General features: G+C 48.4%; 7 protein-coding genes across 7 annotated transcripts; 4 read left to right on the top strand and 3 right to left on the bottom strand.

The window, feature by feature from the left end:
• Nucleotides 1-60: 60 nt before the first annotated feature.
• Nucleotides 61-2,524, top strand: DEU56DRAFT_982878 (uncharacterized protein; the record flags this gene model as incomplete). Its single annotated transcript, XM_041359917.1, has 9 exons — nt 61-114; nt 386-466; nt 524-574; nt 626-884; nt 1,407-1,537; nt 1,587-1,637; nt 1,913-2,041; nt 2,160-2,327; nt 2,384-2,524. The coding sequence occupies 8 exons, from the start codon at nt 61-63 to the stop codon at nt 2,268-2,270; spliced, it is 867 nt and encodes a 288-aa protein (XP_041205148.1). The 3' UTR covers nt 2,271-2,327; nt 2,384-2,524.
• A 3,004-nt stretch (nt 2,525-5,528) lies between these two features.
• DEU56DRAFT_537845 (uncharacterized protein) lies at nt 5,529-6,717 on the top strand. Its single transcript, XM_041346700.1, has 3 exons — nt 5,529-5,775; nt 5,824-6,102; nt 6,152-6,717. The coding sequence occupies exons 1-3, from the start codon at nt 5,663-5,665 to the stop codon at nt 6,627-6,629; spliced, it is 870 nt and encodes a 289-aa protein (XP_041205147.1). The 5' UTR covers nt 5,529-5,662; the 3' UTR covers nt 6,630-6,717.
• DEU56DRAFT_959301 (uncharacterized protein) lies at nt 6,718-9,114 on the bottom strand (the record flags this gene model as incomplete). Its single annotated transcript, XM_041359302.1, has 5 exons — nt 6,718-7,185; nt 7,233-7,695; nt 7,742-7,887; nt 7,917-8,397; nt 9,106-9,114. The coding sequence occupies 5 exons, from the start codon at nt 9,112-9,114 to the stop codon at nt 7,100-7,102; spliced, it is 1,185 nt and encodes a 394-aa protein (XP_041205146.1). The 3' UTR covers nt 6,718-7,099.
• Nucleotides 9,115-9,373: 259 nt separating this feature from the next.
• On the top strand, nt 9,374-12,344 carry DEU56DRAFT_982875 (uncharacterized protein; the record flags this gene model as incomplete). The annotated part of the gene is made up of 8 exons (XM_041359916.1): nt 9,374-9,503; nt 9,560-9,794; nt 9,843-9,938; nt 9,985-10,122; nt 10,172-10,481; nt 10,561-10,935; nt 11,473-12,177; nt 12,228-12,344. Exons 2-8 carry the CDS (start codon nt 9,748-9,750, stop codon nt 12,342-12,344), a joined length of 1,788 nt encoding a protein of 595 aa, XP_041205145.1. The 5' UTR covers nt 9,374-9,503; nt 9,560-9,747.
• A 129-nt stretch (nt 12,345-12,473) lies between these two features.
• Nucleotides 12,474-13,910, bottom strand: DEU56DRAFT_821974 (DOPA-like domain-containing protein). The gene is made up of 8 exons (XM_041354128.1): nt 13,507-13,910; nt 13,403-13,416; nt 13,200-13,346; nt 13,071-13,149; nt 12,990-13,020; nt 12,926-12,930; nt 12,771-12,874; nt 12,474-12,717 (listed from the first exon to the last, which is right to left on the bottom strand). Exons 1-8 carry the CDS (start codon nt 13,560-13,562, stop codon nt 12,599-12,601), a joined length of 555 nt encoding a protein of 184 aa, XP_041205144.1. The 5' UTR covers nt 13,563-13,910; the 3' UTR covers nt 12,474-12,598.
• A 708-nt stretch (nt 13,911-14,618) lies between these two features.
• On the bottom strand, nt 14,619-17,398 carry DEU56DRAFT_537692 (uncharacterized protein). The gene is made up of 19 exons (XM_041346698.1): nt 17,333-17,398; nt 17,056-17,277; nt 16,952-17,005; nt 16,857-16,877; nt 16,754-16,804; nt 16,677-16,701; nt 16,535-16,626; nt 16,456-16,476; nt 16,317-16,389; nt 16,248-16,256; nt 16,155-16,191; nt 15,981-16,096; nt 15,737-15,932; nt 15,600-15,683; nt 15,203-15,547; nt 15,086-15,148; nt 14,938-15,033; nt 14,870-14,879; nt 14,619-14,807 (listed from the first exon to the last, which is right to left on the bottom strand). Exons 2-19 carry the CDS (start codon nt 17,120-17,122, stop codon nt 14,680-14,682), a joined length of 1,488 nt encoding a protein of 495 aa, XP_041205143.1. The 5' UTR covers nt 17,123-17,277; nt 17,333-17,398; the 3' UTR covers nt 14,619-14,679.
• A 1,809-nt stretch (nt 17,399-19,207) lies between these two features.
• Nucleotides 19,208-21,820, top strand: DEU56DRAFT_915952 (uncharacterized protein; the record flags this gene model as incomplete). Its single annotated transcript, XM_041357803.1, has 7 exons — nt 19,208-19,345; nt 19,403-19,489; nt 19,550-19,626; nt 19,700-19,763; nt 19,821-19,863; nt 20,380-21,182; nt 21,233-21,820. 7 exons carry the CDS (start codon nt 19,208-19,210, stop codon nt 21,818-21,820), a joined length of 1,800 nt encoding a protein of 599 aa, XP_041205142.1.
• Nucleotides 21,821-21,858: the final 38 nt, after the last annotated feature.

Below are 21,858 nucleotides of genomic sequence, written 5' to 3'. Positions count from 1 at the left end.
TTAGAGGTCTTGTAGAGTGCTGTGAAAAGGGCATGGTATACTCTGTACGCCGTGTTAATTATGAAGAAATGCTACGTGGGCGGTACTCGCCCAGTCCAAGTCCATGGGTTCGAGGTACGTCGTGCGATCTTATTGTTCAGGTGAAGCGTTAAATACTCATGCCGCTAGTCAAATGCTCATATTTGTAATACGTATCATGCTAGTATACAATTTCATGGCATTGAAACTGCAGGCAGGTCATTTATGTCAGCTGGATAGTTTCAAAGAGTGAGCGTCGGTCGTCAAATTGTCGACATCTCTAAGGGACACTATGTTGCCAGTCGTGCAGATTCGTTCAACTTGGGCATTCAGAAGATACTCACCGTGTTCTCTCAAGATCTACTAGTCCGCACTGATAGCATTGCTCGTCATCTCGAGACGGTCTTCCTCTTTACAAAAAACGGATGGGCGTCGTAATTCCCTGGACGTACGTTTCCTTTATCTGTTTGCTTCATGTACAATTGACCCGACGGTCCGCTTGCAGTTCCCCGCTACAGCGCCCCTACCTCATTCACATATAAATCTCCATGAGGACGTAAGTAGGGATTGCCATATTCACATATTCGACTTATATTTCATTTTCTAGTCCCGGCCCCCACAAGTACCGCCCACTACCCAATCCTGGTGGCCTATTCGGACAGGTCGGGCATCACCGGCTATTGTCGAGGTCCCTCCTGTTTGCTGGATCTCACGCATCCGTTTACAGCGGAATGTTTCAGCCGATGCTCCCGCCAAATACAATGAATGGATTCATGACGAAGACTATGTTTCTCCTCCTTCACCGAATCCCGATTCACAACGACCACCTGCAGCAGGGCAGATCAATACTGCAGAGCACGGAAGCGGTCGGTTTTTTTTTTGCTTTTAGACTGACTTTTCAAACGGTACTATGATGAGCCCGTCCCGGATGAACGATCTTCCTTTGCTAACTACGCCTTGTTCATATTGCAAAGTGTATTTTTACAGAACGTAGGGCGTATCTTCATTTGCTGGTTATTTAGCTTGGCGGTACCATGATAAGTGATGAGTCAGTCGTGGACGATGATCCTCCCCCCTTGCTAATTGAGTGCGACGGGTGCAAAATCTCCCAGTGATGAAATTTTTTCGTGCTGGTCCAGCCACTGCAGAAAATGCAAAGTGAGAATAGAACAGTATGGCGCTGATCCAAGTTGACTATCAACCTTGCGTCCTCCAGATATAACAAGGTCCAGCCAGAGAACATGCTTCGAAGGTACTTGCATCAAATTATCTACGTGTCGTCTCTCAATTATGGTGGTCGCTCAGGTTCTCGTCACCCATCCTGGCGTGGAGGAACCCTCTGTGTCGAATCTGTCGATGCTGAACTTCAGGATGACCATGAGTTGCAGAATACATGAATCTACTTAGGGGACCTGCGATATCTGCGACATCCGCTGCCAACAATGCCCCAGATGACTTCCAGGACAGATACCTTCAACCCCTCATAATTTTCGACACTGTTATTGAGAAAATTGCGAATGTTTGGGCCATTCTTCTTAGTATGTGGTAGCAAACTAATCAAGGCATAGATATGTCCATACGCAAAGATGGCGCTGAACATACTTTCTACTGCATCCAAGGTGCGTTCTGTTTTTTCCGGAGTTCTACCTCCCGCTCAGACGTTATGGTTCCATGTAGATAATTCTTGCTCAAGCGGAGCGCAACAAAATCGGTTCGCCCGCCCAAGAAATTAGATGAAATACACGACTTCATAATCCGACAGTCTTTCTGATGTTGAATCGATGCAAGATGTTATCGGAAAGATTGCTCAGTAGACTGTCGAGGTGACAAGGTACTAGTACGCTAGCTTGATTTTTCTCACCGTTTGTGATGTCTCATATTAGTGGATCTGTAGCGCAACATTGCAGCTGGTTCTCACAGCCACAACGATGACTGGATATGTTATGAAGGTTACGACCCTCCTTCTCCTGACCTCCACTCACACGAACCATGCGCACCAATCCAGATCAAAACCGGAGAGCATGTAAGCGGATTTCTGGAATGATTCTTGTTGATCTTATAAGTACCACTCTGATACCTGTCGTATGTGATAACCATTGCGTGTCTCGTCCCCTTGCCTTACATTGCCAAGTGCTTTTCAGGTCCCGAGAGCCGATGCACTTTCCCTGGTCGAGCCAATCGTCAGTTCATCAGCGCAGGGTGCTCAGATGGGGTATTCACATTACCAGGATACAAGCAAGGACGAAGAGTGATCGCCTGATGGTGTGTGTAGTTCTTATATCTCCCCGTCTTCATGGCTGTGTTATACAGTGTGTCCTTCTTTTAATTGCTCCTTATCGGCCCGGACTAAAACCTACCTTCACAGCAAGTCTAATAATACAGCTAGAAGATGATACTATTGAGCGCGGCGGAAATCTGATCATTCTCTTTTGTCGTAAACCTCACAACTGCTGTGGCAAACACCCCATCCTGTATTCTTCGTTTACACTACCTCATCTTAGGTGCCATTCGCAAAGTTAAATATACTGCGGTACATGCAATACACCATGCTCGAGTTAATACGAAGGAACCTATAATTCACGATGACCTACACCGACAGAAAAAGAATCAAAACAAGAACTTTGCGTCACAGCAAGCGCTTGTGCTAAAGTCTGATGGTGAGTAGAACTGCATCCGGGCGAGAAGAGACAGGAAGCAGTTTGCATAGAAAGTGGGGGAAACGTATATTCCTTGTAGGTGGAGGGCTTGGCGGGCAGGGGATGGGAAATATAACAGGCCTAGGCAATATCACTGGTTTACGGTGAAGTGTTGCATCGGACTGTAATAAGGGACGGTGTGGTGTAGAGGAGCAAAAGAGCAGGACCACGTACATTGAGTACCTCATCAGCGAGGCGTTGACATTCAGGTTTGCTGGTCTGTAAGAGATTTTAGCACATAACTAAATGAATCTATGCGGGTGAATACGAACACTAGGCTGCGCTTCTTTGGCAAGCCCGACGCTAGCAAGGATGTTGGGTGGAATGTTACATATACATATATTGGGCTCATGAAGGCTGGCATAAGCCAGTTGGCGTGAATCAGGTGAGAGGATGAGGGTGAAGGGATTGTGGACGTCGAACGAAGCGAGTAGCTGGCGAGACTCGAAGGACCAGAGCTTGAAGGTGTCGTAGGAAGCACAGCTGGCGAGAAGGGCACAATCAAATGAGAGTGCTAGGTTGGTGATTTCCTGGTCTGCCCTTCGAAAGAATCTCCGACAGTCTCCAACGTCGACATGTCAAATTCATGGATCGTCATGTATATGTACATATATGTCAGAAGATGCATAAGTATTACATATAATGACTCGCCTGTCCAGTGTCCGACGAGTGTCAGTAACCTCAAACACTCATTTCGCTGCGCCCCCAGGCAAGCGGCATCACCGACTTGTGAGCGAAGAGCAATATTGACCCGTTGGCCAATTTCGGTGTAAGCGGCGCGAATAGTTTGGATTGGTATCGCATGTATTTGCGGCGGGTGCCAGTGATCAGCGCCAGCGTTAGCGTCCATTAACGTGCAAAGTCGAGTGCGTAATCAAAGCGGAAGACAAAAGCAAAAGAAGTCTGATCAAACCAAAAACAGAGTGGTACCTTCCAAAACTAAGATCACAATACGTAAAAACGTGTTTAACTTGTCCTTGGACATGACCGTGGTCTTGCGTTAAGGTTCCTGCATTTGGTTTTCTTTGTAAGTTGTTGACTGCGCCTAGGTTAGAGTCATACACCGTTATTCACTGTGATTCATCATTCTTACACACAATCAGGTCACAATTTAATTTTGTCCAGTAGTGGCCCCCAAATGATACACGTCATTTTTCCTTGCTCAATACCGTCTTCCGTCTTCCGTTTTAGACGCGTGCTTCAATGAAGATGAGATAACTCATTCGTTCTTTGCAGGGATGCCTTGCTTGATATGCCAATAGCAGATTTGACTAAAGGGGTGGCGTTAAGGTTCTAGACGATCTGATGAAAGGAGGAGCTGGAGGTCGCTGAGATTGATATTGTAGCCGTGGGAAGTACAGAAGAAGGCTCCTACCAACGTGCTCCATGCCCCATCACCGCATGCAAGGATCTCTCCAACCTTGTTGTCTTCAACACCAAGATATGAATTCCCAAAGTTCCTTCATGTGGTTACACGAGAAAATGCGACACCGTTCCCTGTGACGACTGTTATCTTATCTAAAACGCCGGTGCATTTCCAGAGGTACTTACTTGCGTGCTGCACGGATTGTTACGTAGCCGCAAGGCGAGGCGCCATCTCCAAACCTGTTTGGAATCTAAGGTTCGTGCGATATTCTCATTCTCACCAGGTCCATAATCTTTTCCCCCCAGTTCTTCCTTCTATTATTATATTGGTCTGGCTAGGGGAAACTAACGCTTCCCGGAACTAAGATTTGGTGGACCTCCGTTCTTTTGCCCGGCATTCCCAGCAGGGCAGGGCAGGGAAGGTCCTTGGCGATTACCGAAGTACCATACCCTCCTCCAGTAAGATGTAAGCTCAAGGTCCGCTGAATCCTCGATTATCATTCCGCTTCATACTCATGAGCCGGAGCTCTGAGTCTCTGACGGGTCGGCTCCGAGGATCAACATGACAATCCGGAGTAGGCGACCCTTGGTCATTTACGCTACACGTTGATGAGAGAGAGGAACTTTTCGACATGTGGCTACTTACCTGTGCGTACGTGCTCTGGTATAACATCGAGTCCGTGCATTTTCAAGTTCAGACTCTGGGTGCGCGGCGCACGGATTGTTACGTGTTAGCCGCAAGGCAAGACGTGCTGTCTTTGGGGGCTGTAATACCTCAGCTTCTGAGCCTTCATTCAAATTTCATTGACCCTTTTCAACGGGGAGGCATCATATTTGATTTTAAGTTCAGCATCATCGGCATTCTCGAACGGCGAGACGAATCTCTAGCCTGAGATCATCCGGCGTCTGAATGAAATTAGTAAAGCCTTCATCAATTGTTCCTCAGGCTGCACGTGTCTGTAGCCTTCTGTGGCTTCTGTGGCTTCATTTCACCGTAATCGACCTTGCTTATTTCCACTCAATCCGACCTATCATCATACGTCGTGACCACGGCCGAACTCGCCAAGTTCTAAGAAAGGCAACTGAGTCCCGGGGTGAAGTTCGCTGGGTTACTGCTTATAGTAAGTAGATGTTTGCACTTGTGTAGCTACGAGCGACGCAAAACCTTAATGACCCCGTACGACCGTTCAAACGTTCAAGTGGTGCCAAGTACATGAATTGCCCTCCCAACTTGTCAGGGCGGGTATATGCTACCTAGGCCTGGTGACCTCTCCGGCTACGGGGCTAATTTTAAATCCACCAAACCTCGACTTAGAGGGCAGTGACATTTAATGGTATGGTTTAATCAATACGTTGACCAGCTACCATTCAAACCATCGATTTCTTTCCAGATAATCACAAGAGCATAGCCATGGCGTTACATGCCTCATCCTCCTAGGTGTTCCACCCCTCCATGCGACGCACATACATATAAAGACTAACATATTCTTTCTCCGACTATAAATATTTTCTCCTCCACCATCTCCCCGACCGTTCACCTGACCTACCATCCCCCTGGGCCTGTCCAACCAACCTTTCTGAAAATGTCTCCTTCAAACCAACAGACCTCAACTACATGTCCCGTTCACGGCCCCGTGCATTGTTGCAATACCCAGTACAACCCAGGACGCACTGGGATCGCATGCGCACTACAACCGTATGCCCTTCGTCGCCATATATTTTTCTCGTAATGACCCTCGTGTAGGGTGAATTCGATTGTCCACGTGCCACCTATGTACCCCCAACACGTTGGGACTGCCTCGGTTTCGCCTTCCGCCGCCCCTGTCATATCAAGCCCCAAGTTAGTATGGTCCCTGCTTTATACTGCATCTAACACTGCGAGTAGTGCTATCTCAGACAATCCATGGAGCAGGACTCCTGTCTTGTACTACGACTCCCCGTGTAATCCACCGGCCCTCGACGATCTAGGAGACGTCAGCTTGAGATCCAATTCTCTGGCGACGGAAGGCAACGCGTTCCAAACGTATGCCCTTCATCGCCATTTCTTTGCTCGTAATGACCCTCGTGTGCAGACATAATTTGGATGACCACACATCGTGTTTTCCCCTTTCCTCTGAGCCGCGATACACCGCACCTGACCCAGAATTAACATATAGTCCCTCATCGTATAGCAGTTTATCTCAGTGGCAGGATCTTGTCATCTCGCAGCCCCCTCTGAGCCATCCGCAAGAGCCATATTTGATCCCTATTCCCAACCGACCCTCAGCTCCCCCAGTCATCTGCCGGTGGCTATATAACGGCAGACGCTGCGGGCACGAAACAACCTTGGGGGAGTACAAGCAGCATTGGAAACTCAACCATTTTCCTGAGTGCCGAGATGCGTTGATCCAATGCCGCTGGCAAGATTGTGACTATCACAAGCGAGGTGATCCCTCAATCCGTGTCATGCTGCGCGGTTGCATGTGGCGGCACATACACGAGGTGCATTTGGGGCACCGGAGGAGCACTTACACAACTACCGCTACCCTCACCAGTCTGTGTTACATCTGATGTCGTCATCTCTCCCGGTGGAAACTTAGGGTGACCATATTTTTATATATTGCGAGAACACACACTCCGTCCCTTTGCATACATGGCATCGAATACTGACATGGTGTAGATGCAATTAATTTATGTTTGAGACATAGGCAATTGGATACAAAATAAATCGTTGCTGTAAAGGACGCATGACTCAGATGATCCTGAGGAACTACTTAGGAATTCCCTCACACATTATTTTATTGGTGCAAGGTAGCCGCTGGTGCTGCTCCCACTGGCGCCCATCACGCAGTAATGGTGTGCTTCGTGGAATCGTGTTGGCTTTACTCCACGCACAGCCAATCCAGACGCTTATCGTACGCATCTCCGTGCGTTCTTTTTCCTCCTTCTACCGCTCCAATTCCATTAATGTAATACTTCTCCGTTACGAGGTTTTTTTTTTTCAAAACAAAGGTTCAGCTGGTTCGCACCCGAACAGCGCCTTAAGTTAGGCTTGTAGACTGGTAACCGGCCGCAGTGATCCATCTATGTCCCCGACTCCCATGATCGGCGAGAAACGCCCGTGATCCTATACTGTATCATTTCAATCTGAACTTTGTCTGCTCATGAACTCACCGGTTTTGTTCTGGACTGCAAGATTCAATCCAAATCTCGTCTGCGCAGATAGAGTGCGAAGGACCACGCGTGGCAGGTCATAACCACCAACTGTCTTTCTCCGGTGTCGCTTTTGAGTACGATTGAGCAGGCGTTGGCCATGTGTAACCGAAGGCTCGACATCACGCTGCTTCTCTTTCCCTTTGCCCTTGTCTGTATTAAAAGTTAGGAACGGTGAATTTGGTGTGAAAAGGGGTTGCATGGTTGATCTGCGAGGGGCTGGAGCAGAAATATTTTCTTGTTGTGGAACAATTGAGTTAGCATCTGCAGTGGGGGCGTACTCTTCCTTTGATGGAACCCGCAATTGCCGGGCGGTAGTTATTGTACTCGAAGCAGATCCAGTGGAAATTTGAGCTAACGACGGTGCGCTTGATAATAGTACATTTTCCTTGCTCGTTGGTTGGGAAGAAGGTACAACAACCGGCTGTCCATGCGGTAATTCAATATGAGGATGCGAGACCTGAAGGTACGGCAGCGGTAGTTAGTTTTGAAGGCTTGGACGCAGGTTGGACCATAGATGGTGCTGGGCCTGTATCGTTGTCTCGTTTTCTGTCCCACAAACTCTTAATGATGTGGCCCACTCCATTTGTCGAGCGATGCTTCAGAGGAGACTCAGCTGCATCTGCATCATTGCGATGCGATTACGTGGAGGATGAGGAGGAGGGGGAAGAAGTGGGATTTGACTGAAGGGGTGGTGTTCAGGTTCCAGACGATCTGGTGGAAGAGGAGCCGGAGGTCGCTGAGATTCTGGCTCGCGCTTCGGAGGCACTACAGCCGGTCGCAGTGTCTGAGACTCGAAGCCGTTGACGGGATGACGTTCCTCGGCTGCTGAAGAAGCTAATGCAGTCGGTTCTGGAACTATCAATTTCTCTTTACCCTTTTTGTCCCGAACAGGAGGCCAGGCCTTCGTCTGTTTCCCCTCACTTTCACAACGAGCACCTGGTCGCGCACGACCCAGCCGATCAGTAAGCACGGTTCCAAAAAACCCTTCCACCACTTTCGGGAGATGTTGTTTCTTCGGAGGGGTGTAATCATTTGGTGTTGGCGATAACGAGCAGAAGATGGGAGAAACAGACTTATTCTTCAAAACTCGTTTGTGCCCTGACGGCGACTTTGGGGTGACTACCTGTCATGAAGATGATGCAAGAGGCTGAGAGCTTGGTGGGAGCTGGGATGAGATTGGTGGCTGGGTCCTGACGGGAGAAATGGGTTGGAAACAGGACAGGCAGAATATCTAAGGGAGAAAGGAGCAGGGGAATATTATTCAGGTATTAAAAAATGCAAGAAAATAAACCTACGAGGCGACCTGAAGGATATCGGGATCTGACAGTCCTCAGGGCAGAACAGATACAGGAGAATTCGATAGGAAGGTACTGGGGTATCAGAAGAAGAAAGGAATGAAGCCGGGGACGCGGCAGAGCCTCTTTTCCCACCTTCTGATGCAGAAAAGGAAACTTCACTGGCAAGCGAAGTTCGAAGACTCGAAAGAGACGCCGCGCAAACCATGAAACGGGGCGCTGGTGGCCAAGTTCCAGCCGTTGGATCACATAACCAAGCCCAATTAGGGGTCTATCCGACCGGTACCGGAGTCCACCTCCCCCGCAATCAGCAAGCCAATTCAACTCATATATTGTCGGTGAGGGAAACTGTGCACCACAGATTCAACTCGAAGATATAGATGAGCGAGAGAAAAAAACACCAGAACCTGCTCCTCACCGGTGCACCATCCATGCTGCAATGGTACGAACCCTGAAATCTCTCATCGAACTACTAGTACACTGGTCTAACTTGTAACGTCATCATCGGCCCACACAACCTCACCTATCATACGTACGTCCGCCATTATATGGAACAAATTAGACACGGCTTCGTCAAGTTCTCAGAAAGAAGTAGAAAGAAGTAGTCCCTATCACCGACCCCGAAGGACGGTAGCTGTGTGAGTAGTATCTACTGTTTTAGTCTTGGGCCCTTCTGGTGACCTGGTCGGCTGGTTGTCCCCACGAAATCTTTAATGCGTCACGAACGCTTGTAAGTCCCCACGAAAGGTTTAATGCCGTCACGGCGCCAAGTTGTGAGTCCCCATGAAAGCTTTAATGCCGTCACGACACTTGTGGTCACGACGCTTGTAAGTCCCCGCGAAAGCTTCAATGCCGTCACGACGGTCCCTTGTGTTCACGACCCTTGTGAGTCCTCACGAAATCTTAATGCATCACGAGGCAGAAACGTTTAATGGTATGGTTTGATCAATATATTGACTAGGGCCATTCAAACCACCGATTTCTTTTCAGATAATAACGATAACATAGCCATGGTGTGCCATGCCTCATCCCTCCTAGGCTGCCATCTTCCCCACGTCGGGGTGACGCACAGACATATAAGGACCTCCATGTTTTTCTCCAACTATATGTATTTTCTCCTCTACATATCTGTTCATCAGACCTACCATCCTGGGCCTGTCTAACTAACCTTTTCCGATATGTCCGCTTCAAACCAACAGACTGGGATCGCATGCACACTACAATCGTATACCCTTCGTCATCATATATTTTTCTCGTAATCACTCTCGTGCAGGTTGAATTCGATTGGCCATGCGCCGCCTATGTCCCCACAACACGTCGGGACTGCCTCGGCTATGCCTTCTGCCGTCCCCGTCATATCAAGCCCCAAGTTAGTATGGTCCTCTGCTTTATACTGCATCTGATACTGCGAGTAGTGCTATCTCAGACAATCCATGGAGCAGGACTCCTATCTTGTACCATGACTCCCCGTATAATCTGCCAGCCCTCGACGATCTAGGAGACGCCAGCTTGAGATCTGGTTCTCTGGCGACGGGAGGCAATGAATTCCAAATGTATGCCATTCATCGTCTTCTATTTGCTCGTAATGAATCTCGTCCGCAGACACAATTTGGATGACCACACATTTTATTTTCCCATTTCCTCCGAGTCGCAAGATGCCGTGCCCGACAATGATCACACATCTTATTTGCCCGTTTCATCCGAGTCACGATACACCGTGCCCAACAATCACACATCGTATTTTCCCCTTATCTCAGAGTCGCAATGCACCGTGCCCGACAATTACCACATGTCTTATTTTCCCCTTTCCTCCGAGTCGCAATACGCCGTGCCTGACCCAGATAACCCAGAACCTGAAATGTTCACACATAATCCCTCGTCGTATAGTAGCTCATCTCAGTGGCAGGATCTTGTCATCTCGCAGCCCCCTCCGAGTCATCCACAAGAGCCATCTTTTATTTCTATTTCCAACCGTCCCCCATCTCCCCTAGTCGTCTGCCGGTGGCTATGCAACGGCAGACGCTGTGGGCATGAAACAACATTGGAGGAGTACAAGCAGCATTGGAGGCTCAGCCATCGTCCTGAGTGCCGAGATGCATGGATCCAATGCCGCTGGCAAGATTGCGACTATCACAGGCGGGGTGATCACTCAATCCGTGTCATGCTGCGCAGCTGCATGTGGCGGCACGTACATGAGGTGCATTTGGGACATCGGAGGAGATTTTAGACAACTACCGCTACCCTCACCAGCTTGTGTTACATCTGATGTCGTCAACTCTCCCGGTAGAAACCCTACCGATTTGGGTGGCCATGTTTTTATATCGCGAGAACACACACTCCGTCCCTTTGCATACATGGTATCGAATGTTTGTATGGTGTAGATACATTTAATTTATGTTTGGGACATAGCCAAAGTACCTTCCGCTGCTGCAACTACCAGTTTAGGTAATGGTGTGGTTTTACTCCACGCACAGCCGATCCAGACGCTTATCATCTCCGTGTGTTCTTTTTCCTCCTTCTACCGCTCCAATTCCATTAAGGTAATATACTTCCCCGTTACGAGGATTTTATTTGGTTCAGCTGGTTCGCACCCGAACAGCTATTACAGCGCCTTAGGCTTGTAGACTGGTAACCGGCCGCGGTGATCAACCTATGTCCACATAGTCCCCGACTTCCATGATCAGCGGGATTGCAAGAAACGCCCGTGGTCCTATACTGTATCATTTCTAATTGAATTTCATCTGCTCATGAACTCACCGATTTTGTTCTTGACTGCAAGATTCAATCCAAATCTCGTCTGCGCAAGTCTGTTCTGTGCAAGTTAACGCAAAGATATCTAGAAACAGCGGTATTTTGTGCAGGATGGTCTTGACTGACTCTGCGGTTATTTCTCCCTCTGTTAGCCAATCTTTCCACAGTCCCGCGTCAACATCCATGTCTGTCGAAGCAACCTACATATGTTGGCCCAGTCGCTGTTCCCTTCACAGGCTGCCATCACGTCGGTCACCACAATCGTAGTCACTGACGTCGTGACAACTACGATTGCAATCACTCCGACGTCTACGACTACCGTCATCGAGACTGTGACCGCAACCACCACTGCCACCACCATTAGTACGCCATGGGGCAGTCGCATAGCATGGGCAGCTCCTCCAGACATGACCGACTTATCTGCGTTTAACGTCACTCACTTCCCAAGTGGCAAGCAGAACGTCGCCATCATCGACAGTTTCTCTGCACTCGCCATTGTCCCAGGAGGATCTGTGTATGCCCAGGATATAAATGACTCGCAGGACGTAATGAACTCGCAGGACATTACAGACTTTACCGCCGCCTTACAGCTTGTCTACCCAGCATACTCTGTGAACCCTTCCAGTAAGTTCCCAGGTGGAGCGGAGTTTAACCCAACACAGTTGAACCTGAGCGATGCCCAGAATGTCACGATGGAATATAGCGTCTTCTTTCCCGCGGATTTCGACTGGGTGAAGGGCGGAAAACTGCCTGGCCTGTACGGGGGTCACACAGGCTGTTCTGGGGGCGCTGCTGCCGAAGACTGCTTTAGCACACGACTAATGTGGAGGCAAGGCGGCGCCGGCGAACTATATCTGGTCTGTCGCTCCACTCACATTGTTATGAAAGTGACTGACCTGGTTCACAGTACGCTCCAAAGAGCAAGCAAACAAAGGTATTATGCTCTGATCCCCAGGTCAGTCTGCGATTTAGAATATGGACTTTCAATCGGAAGGGGATCGTTCCACTACAGCAGAGGAAATAGGATGACATTGCGCACGTCATGCTCAATACACCTGGGAAGCAGGATGGAGCGCTCGCTTTGTTCATTAACGGGATGCAGGCAATCAACCAGACAGACATTTTATCACGACGCACCTCTATCTTTAGATAGTCACCCAACTTACTTTCATTCGTCTGCGCGCTGTTACACCAGAACATATGAATATTGTAGCTAAACATGCATAAAACAATCACCGCAAGTCGTTTACTATTATTCGGAAGGCCCTGCCCAAATTGTTAATTCATGGGAGCCCTGGCAGCTTCCTTCTCGCCCTTCAGGATGCGCTCGACGTTGGCACCAATGCGGCGGCGTTGGTCAGGGGTATACTCGGGTTCTGTTGCAGAGTAACCGAGCTCTGTGGGCTCGATCAGTATGGTCACAATGATGTCCCTGTGGCAAGATACTAACTCAGACTCGGGTATTGTACGGGTAGCTCTTCAGTCTGCACCGGGAGAACAGACAGATCGAGAGAGAACGGAGGGCCAATCCACGCACTCCGGAGTTCATGGTCTCTAGGAGATCACTGTCAGGCGTGTCATGCACTAGTGATACTCTGTACTCACTTTCTCTATAAAGGCGCCCATGCATCAATCAGTAAATCAAACGCTTGATAAGCAAATGAATTACCTCTTCACGCGTGAGAGGGTGCACGAGGATGCTTTGATTGCAATGAGGTGATGATTTGATTCGGGAGAAATAAAGAAATACCTTAAATTGCCCCTGTTCAAGCAAAGGTACGAAAATACAGAAGAAAACGAGGTCGAAGGTACCCAAATCTCGTACGAACCTAACAATAAACTTGAATTCACTCCAGGGAGGGGTATGATAGGCACATACCAACTGGGTGGGGACCGATTGGGTCGGTGTTCACACGAAATAATGGCACAGCGACAAACGCTCCATCACGCCTTAGGCGCAAGACAGCATCGCGCAAGTCTAGCGCAGCTTGGTGCTGATCAGCGTTACACTGGAAGAAATAGATATCTGCACACACTCTTGAGCGACCAAAAGATTGACAAGTATTCATCTTCTCAACTCACGGAAGTGCCACTCTCTGTCATACACCGCGCGAACAAGGCATGAGAAAGAGTTATTTTATTTATCAATACTCAGCAGTCAAGTCATTTGAACTCGGGTCACTTACTTGACTTCAGAGTTTACAACATCTTCAAGGTCGGTGGGTGGGTGGTATTCTGACATTATGACCCTCGTTGAGGAAGAAGGTTAGCGCTGGCTCCGCAACCGGTCATAGCTACTATTGCTAAGGATGACATATATGTAAGTGACAAATTCCACGCTCGTTTGAAATTTAAAGGCGCTCAACACATATCAATTTCTTCCACCTCCGAATCTCGATAACTCAGGCTCGATCGAGTTCTAGTTTACGCGGGGAAGTGAACTAGGCACAGGTTTGTGCTCACAAGAATAATCCTGAGGGGATAATTTAACGTCTTTGCTGTGACAGTCGAACATTGCGCTTGGTTTCAAGAAAACGGACTATCTAGGGTGGCGCGTCACATGATCATTGATGCACTCGTCACTAGTGACAATCAATTTGATTAATTCATGTATATCATACTCGAGAATTGCCGCCTGCATCGACGGAAACCTTGCTTGACCCAAACATGAGTCAAACTCAAGGAGTTACAAAGTAGACGCTAGTGGTATAGAAATTAAAAACATACGAATCAAAACATAACATGTTGCCGGGCGCGCGGCGACGCCATATAAGGAGATCCGTTCTGGAACGGGTCACGTGAACGTCCGGAAATTACCGGTTGGTCGAAAGTTGGCTATGGGGGTTGTAGAAACCTTTTCAAGCAAGGTAACATGCGAGGAATCAGACACTATTTATACATGTCCAAGAAAGCGACTATTTGGTGTTACAAGTATACAGCATTTCAAGAGGGTTCTCTGACACCGCCAAACGAGCTGAATTCTTGAAGCGCTTTTCAAGAGTATACAAGCACATTGTAGCTTTCTGCGATGAATTCGGAGCCATCCAGTGGAATAGTAGCTGCAAGAAAGCACAATTAAAACAAGGTTCGAGGAGCTCTTTAGACCTACTGACCATGACCGTTGAATTTGACTTTGCCACAATGAATACCGTTGTCTGCAGCCGCTTGGGCGATTAAAAGGGGTTCTCCATTCGCCTCGTTTCCTCCGCTAGATGTTCATAAATGATGTTAGGAAAGAGAAGACAACTTTTTTTGCGAGAGGGACTCACTGCACGGGGATAGCGTCGCCCAGTTTCAGGTGAGACAATCGGCCGTCAACGAGAAGCCAGCGAACGGAGCTCTTATCTCCCTCGAGATATTCAAATTCGCCATCGATCTGATACGGTAGTTGTCACAAAACGCAGGTTGAGATGATGGAGTGAACATACGATGATCTCCTTGCCACCGTAGCTGATGTACATGCACTCCGAAGACGCTTTGCCTGGATCTTGTTTGATGGGAAGGTGAATATTTTGGTCAATGTGTCACACTGCTAGTATTAGAACTTACGAAGACCACCCTGTACAGTTACCTATATAAGAAAGACTGCTCGAACCAGCAGGATTTATTTAGCTTACCGCATATGGAGCACGTGCAACATAAAGGAGGTCGCCATTTGACTCATGACCTCCTTCAATGGCTGAAGGCGGTAATATGCCCTGGGTACCGGGAGTCTAACATGTCTGTTATCAGCACAAAAACGAGAAGAAGAAGAATGCTTCGCACCCAGTTGACCGGAAACAGGATGACATCGCCAGGGTCGTCAAAGATAGGAGGCTTCGCGTGTTTCTACAGAGCGAGAACAAATAAGTGAACAGAAGTAAACAGCTCCGCATCACATACCGGCTGTTTATCCCAGTTTGTCCTGCAATACTCCTCGAATTCGTTCAAAGGAGGATAGTCTGGATAGTATCCTGTGCCAAATTGCTTCTGAATTATGCTGGTGGTGACCATATATTTCGGGGCCGTGAGGGTCTGAGGAGAGAACTGGAGACTCTGGTGGAAAGGGGAAGTTGTGGTGATCTGCCCGCTCTGGAGCCGGGTCTCGTGACCATAAATTATCCCCCCTACCCAGGAGGTTTCCATGTACGCATTATGGGGCTGAGAGGTTCCCCAGGGGTCGGGGTTCTGCTGCCTGGTCGATCGCAAGAAGTCGAGGTCTAGCTCAACGAAGGATTTGATCTCTCCCTACGATCAAATAAACAACTAGAAAATCTCTGACGAAAGAATTTCCACACACCGCCATCCAGAAAAGAGCGATGTCTTGGAGTTCGCGACGCTCGTGACCACCACCTACATCCTCGTGGGATCCTGGAAACCACACCTGCAACAAACTCAGCGCTGGGGCTAGGAGTGACTGCGCATCAAAGCTGTCACCTGTTTCAGTGTCTGGTTAGGGGCCAATCCACCTTGGGGCATGGTCCATAAGGTAGGCAGGAATTTCTGTCTGTTCTCTTGGAGCGAAAGTGCATGGAGTGCGATGTCAATTGTTGCCGGAAGACTTGTATCCGTTATCGCGAGCGCATCGACGGTTGCGAACACCGACCCAACCGTATCCCACACACCCACGCACCTTTTCTAGTAGTTGAGCAAGGAACGAAAAGACATGATATATTCTTACTTGATTCTTGGGTGTCGGGTGTCGCTTGGGATGTCAGGAGTCTTGCCGTCCACAAGTTGACGCCAAATCAGGAAGAATTGTCCAAGATTTTGTCGTGTCAGTAACCCAATGCGATCCTATAATTTCAATATTCGTAAAATGCGGGAAGAATTCGTGATGGTTGGGGTTACTCACAATTAACCCAGACAGCTTTCTCGCAGTGTAGGCGCCTCTGAACGGCCACGTTAAAGGTTAAAGCCAGGTCGCAAGACATGTAGCAAACTTCACCTGGAAAACCTGTTAAATGATATATTGGTGCACGTGAGACCAAATCCAAGAAGAGACTGTAATACTCACCCGAAAAGACAGATTTCATCACCATCCTCGTAATTCTGAGCGATGAATGCATATGCGTCACGAATTTTGCTCGCTGGAGAGCACAGATACCCATCAGAGTCTCGCCATCCTGCTATGCAGTAAGAAACAGTGGACCTACCAGCTGAGGTACCCAGCAGCCCTGAGCCATATGATGATCCCGTCAGTTTTGGCAGCACTTCCAGCTCCAGACTACTCACGCATGATCGTAGTCCCTATCACTTGATCTCCCGCGAAATTGGCCTCCGAAGCGACTCCGCTTTGGTAGAAGACAATCTGCTGCTTCCCATTTCTGCACAGATGTCAGAGAAATTGTTAGACAGGTATCGGCTAGTCGCTCACGCAGTCTGCGATTTGACGGATCGTGCTTGTATGTGTCATTGTCAGGTCGTACCATGAAACGACAGTGACCAACTTACATAGACGAAGAACATTCGTTGGATGTTGCTTGGTACTGCTGCCTCCACGAGCTAGTACACGCTACGTTAATAAAAATTGCGGGAACCTGAAATTTTTTCTTACGGGTTGGTGACGAGATTATCTCTAAAACAACCACAGCAATGCGTTCGATGGAGGAAATCAGCTTCCGACGAGGAGGATGTAGGCATTCTGCTGACCGCAATTCTCGACATCTGCATTCGCGTCGCCTCTGACGGACTGAGCGGCGGTGTCTAGAACTCCATCCGTTAGATGAGGTCAAGGACAAGAATATTCACCTTACCCGGCTCCGTCACATTACCGTCCATACTGGTCCCCTCACAAAAGATCAGCAACATTTTTGGAGCCATTTTGCTGGCAAAGGTAGAACGACTCGAGATGGTATGCTTCCTGAGGATGTAAACGGGGAATGACTTGGTTTGTTGTCATAATTACTGCGTCGATTAAATACGTCTGGAGGAGTGATATCGACACGAATTAGGTATCATGATACTTGGTCGAAGATCTACAGACACGATAAGATTAGCGTTCAGAATGTGTCACATCTGGAGTCAACGTACATAGCCTTCGGAACATTTCAACTGCATGACGCACATCATTTCTCTACCGAATACTAGACAGATTGGTGGCCTTGCCGTCAGAGCTATCAACTGGTATTTCTTTCTATTACACAGAGTTACACAGTGAGAAAACTTACCATGAAATAGATACCATAGGTCCATTGAGCCCAGAGCGAACGTGACATCTAAAATTTAAACCGCCATTCACAGTCCTCCAACGTCGTTGTGGCAGATCATAGAAGTCATCGGCTTCTTGTCTTCAAGTGAGAGGCCGGAAACTACGATGATTAGATTCCACATCAGGCGTCGACTTAGACGTTTTAGTGAATTCAATAGTATGGCCCGAGAATCTTGATTACCAGAAATGTACGGAATCTGTGTTCCATATGATGCGAATTGCGACTTTAGATCTGCCGGAAGAGCTTGGAAGAACGACACAAGGCGCCTCGGAATTGCTCAGTACCCGGGCCCGGTGCAGTGAATATGGAAAGGGAGTTCCAGACCGGCATTTGCAAAGTCGCGATAGCCGCCTACGTACGTGGCGAACATGCCTTGAGTATGTATGTTGCAGCCCGGGCCCGGAGCTCAAAATATTGGCGGTTCAACATGTCGAGCTATATTATTGGTGCGTTATTTTGGTTTATTCTATTTTTAGTTCTGTCATCCAAAGTTGATGTTTTCTATTAAATTACATAATATTATGATCTGCCATCGCGGTCCCTCGTTCACGCTCGACTTTGTCCAGGTCCTTCAAGCTACTGCTGCAAGTTCTACTCGAGCAGCACGAATACAGCCGGGACGTTCAGTGCAAGAAGGTGGCATCGGGAGAATGAGAAGCGAATGTATCCATGCCCGAGATGTAGTAGAGCTTGGCGGAGAAGAGGGATTGGGGTAAATGGGCGATCTACAGGTCTACTCAGTCTTCGCCTCTCCATTCCTGAATCGAATTATGTACTTATCTCTTTGTTCTTGGGCAGCAGCGAGCCGACCCCGGATTGAGTTTGCCAGGGTCCTACTCCACAGTCTCACGTTCCTCTCTGTCCCCGAGTATCCGAGTATGTTCAATGCAAGGGCATCTCCCGGGAGAGTTTGTGACATCTTCAACGTCATCTCCGGAGCGTAGGGCTTGAATCGCAAACCGTCAATGTACTGGAGTATCCCTGCGAAAAGGCCATGGGGTTTGGAATTTGCGTGGTCCGACACACGCTACGTTGACGATGTCGTTTACTTCATCCAGGGACCTGCAAAAGGAGCCATCGTCATTCCTCGCTTTCGCTCACCAGGGTCCAGGAATGTTTGTCAATCAGTGGCGTGTGGCAATGACTAGTTTACCATCCGTGCACACCCCTGCACTTCCATGTTCGCTTGCTAGGAATGTTCTGAGCATCGCACAGCTTCCGATCCATGCTTACAGATTGTAATTCGGTACTCTCATGTGAGAATTTGTGGGGAAGATGACGTTTTTATGTACATACAAAGGTGACTCAAGCTAATTCGTATTAGTGAACACTCATGGACTCACTGGAATGTTTCTAGATCTTTGGAGTATAATGGTGGATCGGACGCGAACCGCTCGGCTCAAGGAATGTTGAAGTCGGCGAGCCACAGCCTCAGAGGCTTTACTCCATAATAATACTCATCAGGCTGGCTTCTGCTCACTTACCGTAACAGGCCTCGGCAAATCCAGTTTATGGTATACCGGAGTATTGAGCTCAAACGAAGGTGACGATATCATTAAGTCACTGGATTCATTCAACTTGGTATTACTGATACCCAGGCGGGTATAAAGGTCGTATTAAATCTTGCTATCTTATCAACAACCCACTCTCCCACTCATCTACTCAGCACAATTTCGTATTAGCAGGCTTCTACACGATGTCACCACCCAGAAATGGCGTTGCGCTATACACAATCTCGTCGAGTCTGAGTGACAAGTATGCCACCTTGCTAAACAGCACGATTCGACAATACGTCACTCTGGAAGATTTCAACAAAGAGCAGTCTCAACAAACTGTGGGTTTTCGTCATTACAATACACACTATATATATATATACTCATCAATGTGATAGTGGCTGGTCTCTTATGACGCAGGAACTGGCATTGCGACGTTCAAGAATGCGGTAGCGGAAGGGAATTATGCTACGGTCAACGACCTGGTTGGTCTATGCAGTGGTATCGAGAGGTGGAGATTGCTAATTTACAGCGTTTAATTATAGCTCAGCTTGATTGTCGGCGGGAAAGATGCGCAGGAGTTCAAACTAATCCCAATGTCAGAGACAAGCGACTACTTTGCGTGAGTACTAGTTATGGTCTTCTGTTCTAGTATTAGTTGGTATTGATAACTCTTCCGTCTTTCTTTTCGGCAGCATCCAAGAGATTTCGGACGCTGGCAAAGTGTGGTATCCTGAATACATAGATAGAGTGGAAGTGGTTTGTGTTTCGTTTCATCAGTGACTTTGTTAAACTTTACGACCAACATTGTTGCAGATCCGGGCCAGAAGCATTCCTCATCCGACGACCAATGACATGTGTTGGTGGACTTTGAAGTTAGTGCCAGGAACTGTGTCGTAAGGGGCGGGGACATCGCTACTTTAATGATGGAGTCCCTAGGTGAAAGCTTCTATGATCGATTAGCTTACACCCGTGATGTATGGAGAAAATGTTATGTTGGCTGGACATAACATCATGCGATATATATATGTACTACTTACACGTTGTGCACCAATTTTGATGAGGATTCCATTTGTCAAAAGATGCATATATATGTGTGCCAGCTCGTACCAAGCTCGTACTGTTAAAAATAGACCGTATCTCCCGCCAACGTCTCTCCCCGCCCTCGCTGTTCAATCTTCCTGGTACGCCCTCACCTATTATGTAATAACAGCTGATGCATGAACTCACCGATTTTGTTCTGGACTGCCAGACTGATTCAAATAAAATCTCGTTTGCACATGTCTGCGTGGCGCACGTCGTACGCACACTTCTCTAGGAGAAAAGTGTCATTCTCTCTGCAGGATGGCGTTGACGGCTCTATTTTTTATCATAGCGCTAGCTATACCGGCTATTTTGACTGCGCCTGCGGACCTTGGGAGTGTCAGTACTACCACAATTGCCCAGCCGGCCTCTGCGGTTATTTTCCCCTCTGTTATCCAGTCTTTCCAAAGTCCCGCGTCAACATCCATGTCTACCAACACAACCTACATGTTGATCCAGTCACTGTCCCCTTCAGCTGCCGTCACATCGGTCACCACAATCATAGTCACCGACGTGATGACAACTACGATTGCAATCATTCCGACGTCTACGACTACCGTCGTCGAGACTGTGACTGCAACCACCACTGTGACCACCACTAGTACGCCATGGGGCGGTCGCACAGCATGGGCAGCTCCTCCGGACATGACCGACTTATCTGCGTTTAATGTCACTCACTTCCCAAGCGGCAAGCAGAACGTCGCCATCATCGACAGTTTCTCTGCACTCGCCATTGTCCCAGGAGGATCTGTGTATGCCCATGATATAAATATCTCGCAGAACGCAGCGAACTCACAGAACGTGACGGACTTTACCGCCGCCTTACAGCTTGTCTACCCAGCGTACTCCGTTAACCCTTCCAGCAAGTCCCCAGGTGGAGCAGAGTTTTACGCAACGCCATTGAACCTAAGTGATGCTCAGAGTGTCACGATGGAATATAGCGTCTTCTTTCCCGCGGATTTCGACTGGGTGAAGGGAGGAAAACTGCCTGGCCTGTACGGGGGTCACACAGGCTGTTCTGGGGGCGCTGCTGCCAAAGACTGCTTTAGCACACGACTAATGTGGAGGCAAGGCGGTGCCGGCGAACTATATCTGGTCTGTCGCTCCACTCACATTGTTATGGAAGTGGCTGACCTGGTTCACAGTACGCTCCGAAGAGCCAGCAAACAAAGTCGTTATGCTCTGATCCCCAGTCAGTCTGCGATTTCGAATATGGACTTTCAATCGGAAGGGGATCGTTCCACTACAGCAGAGGAAATTGGACGACATTGCGCCAGGATGTCGTGCTCAATACACCTGGGAAGCAGGATGGAGCGTTTGCTTTGTTCGTTAACGGGATGCAGGCAATCAACCGGACAGACGTATTTTATCGTGGCGCACCTCAGCAGAAAAATAAGTCAAAACCAAAAGCCACTTCCAGGCCTTCCACGTCACCAACTCCACAGCAAACACAGGGTGGTCTGCTGGGAATTCTGGCAGTGACGGCTACAGCGCAAGGAACTGTGGCTTCTCAGTCATCCATCATCCATACAGCACGAGAAGCACCGACGATTCTCGTTGCTGACAGGGCCTCTGTCTTGAGCAATAGTACTAGTGATTCCAGCGATCAACAAGCGGTCGGTTTTGTTGGGCTTTTCTTCAGCACTTTCTTCGGCGGGCACGGAGACGGCTGGGCCACTCCCAAACAACAGTATACGTGGTTCAAGGACTTTGCCATCACGCGCAACTTTTGATAGGATCCTGACCTATCAAGACCCCATAAAAATGATCC

Source organism: Suillus clintonianus, assembly GCF_016758775.1.
Source record: "Suillus clintonianus strain FC179 chromosome Unknown DEU56scaffold_76, whole genome shotgun sequence".
In the NCBI taxonomy this organism is placed as follows: domain Eukaryota; kingdom Fungi; phylum Basidiomycota; class Agaricomycetes; order Boletales; family Suillaceae; genus Suillus; species Suillus clintonianus.
The sequence above is the reverse complement of the archived record's forward strand: the minus strand, read 5'-3'. Positions and strand labels throughout refer to the sequence as shown.

Coding starts and splice junctions, on each gene's coding strand:
- DEU56DRAFT_537692 (XM_041346698.1), bottom strand. CDS start 17,122: ATGGCTCCAAAAATGTTGCTGATCTTTTGTGAGGGGACCAGTATGGAC. Junction 16,390..16,455: donor GCTGCTGGGTACCTCAGCTG/GTAGGTCCACTG, acceptor TGTGCTCTCCAG/CGAGCAAAATTCGTGACGCA. Junction 15,684..15,736: donor CTAACCAGACACTGAAACAG/GTGACAGCTTTG, acceptor AGTTTGTTGCAG/GTGTGGTTTCCAGGATCCCA.
- DEU56DRAFT_537845 (XM_041346700.1), top strand. CDS start 5,663: ATGTCTCCTTCAAACCAACAGACCTCAACTACATGTCCCGTTCACGGC. Junction 5,776..5,823: donor ATCGCATGCGCACTACAACC/GTATGCCCTTCG, acceptor ACCCTCGTGTAG/GGTGAATTCGATTGTCCACG. Junction 6,103..6,151: donor GAAGGCAACGCGTTCCAAAC/GTATGCCCTTCA, acceptor CCTCGTGTGCAG/ACATAATTTGGATGACCACA.
- DEU56DRAFT_821974 (XM_041354128.1), bottom strand. CDS start 13,562: ATGTCAGAATACCACCCACCCACCGACCTTGAAGATGTTGTAAACTCT. Junction 13,150..13,199: donor AATCGGTCCCCACCCAGTTG/GTATGTGCCTAT, acceptor GTTTATTGTTAG/GTTCGTACGAGATTTGGGTA. Junction 13,021..13,070: donor TTGAACAGGGGCAATTTAAG/GTATTTCTTTAT, acceptor TTGCAATCAAAG/CATCCTCGTGCACCCTCTCA.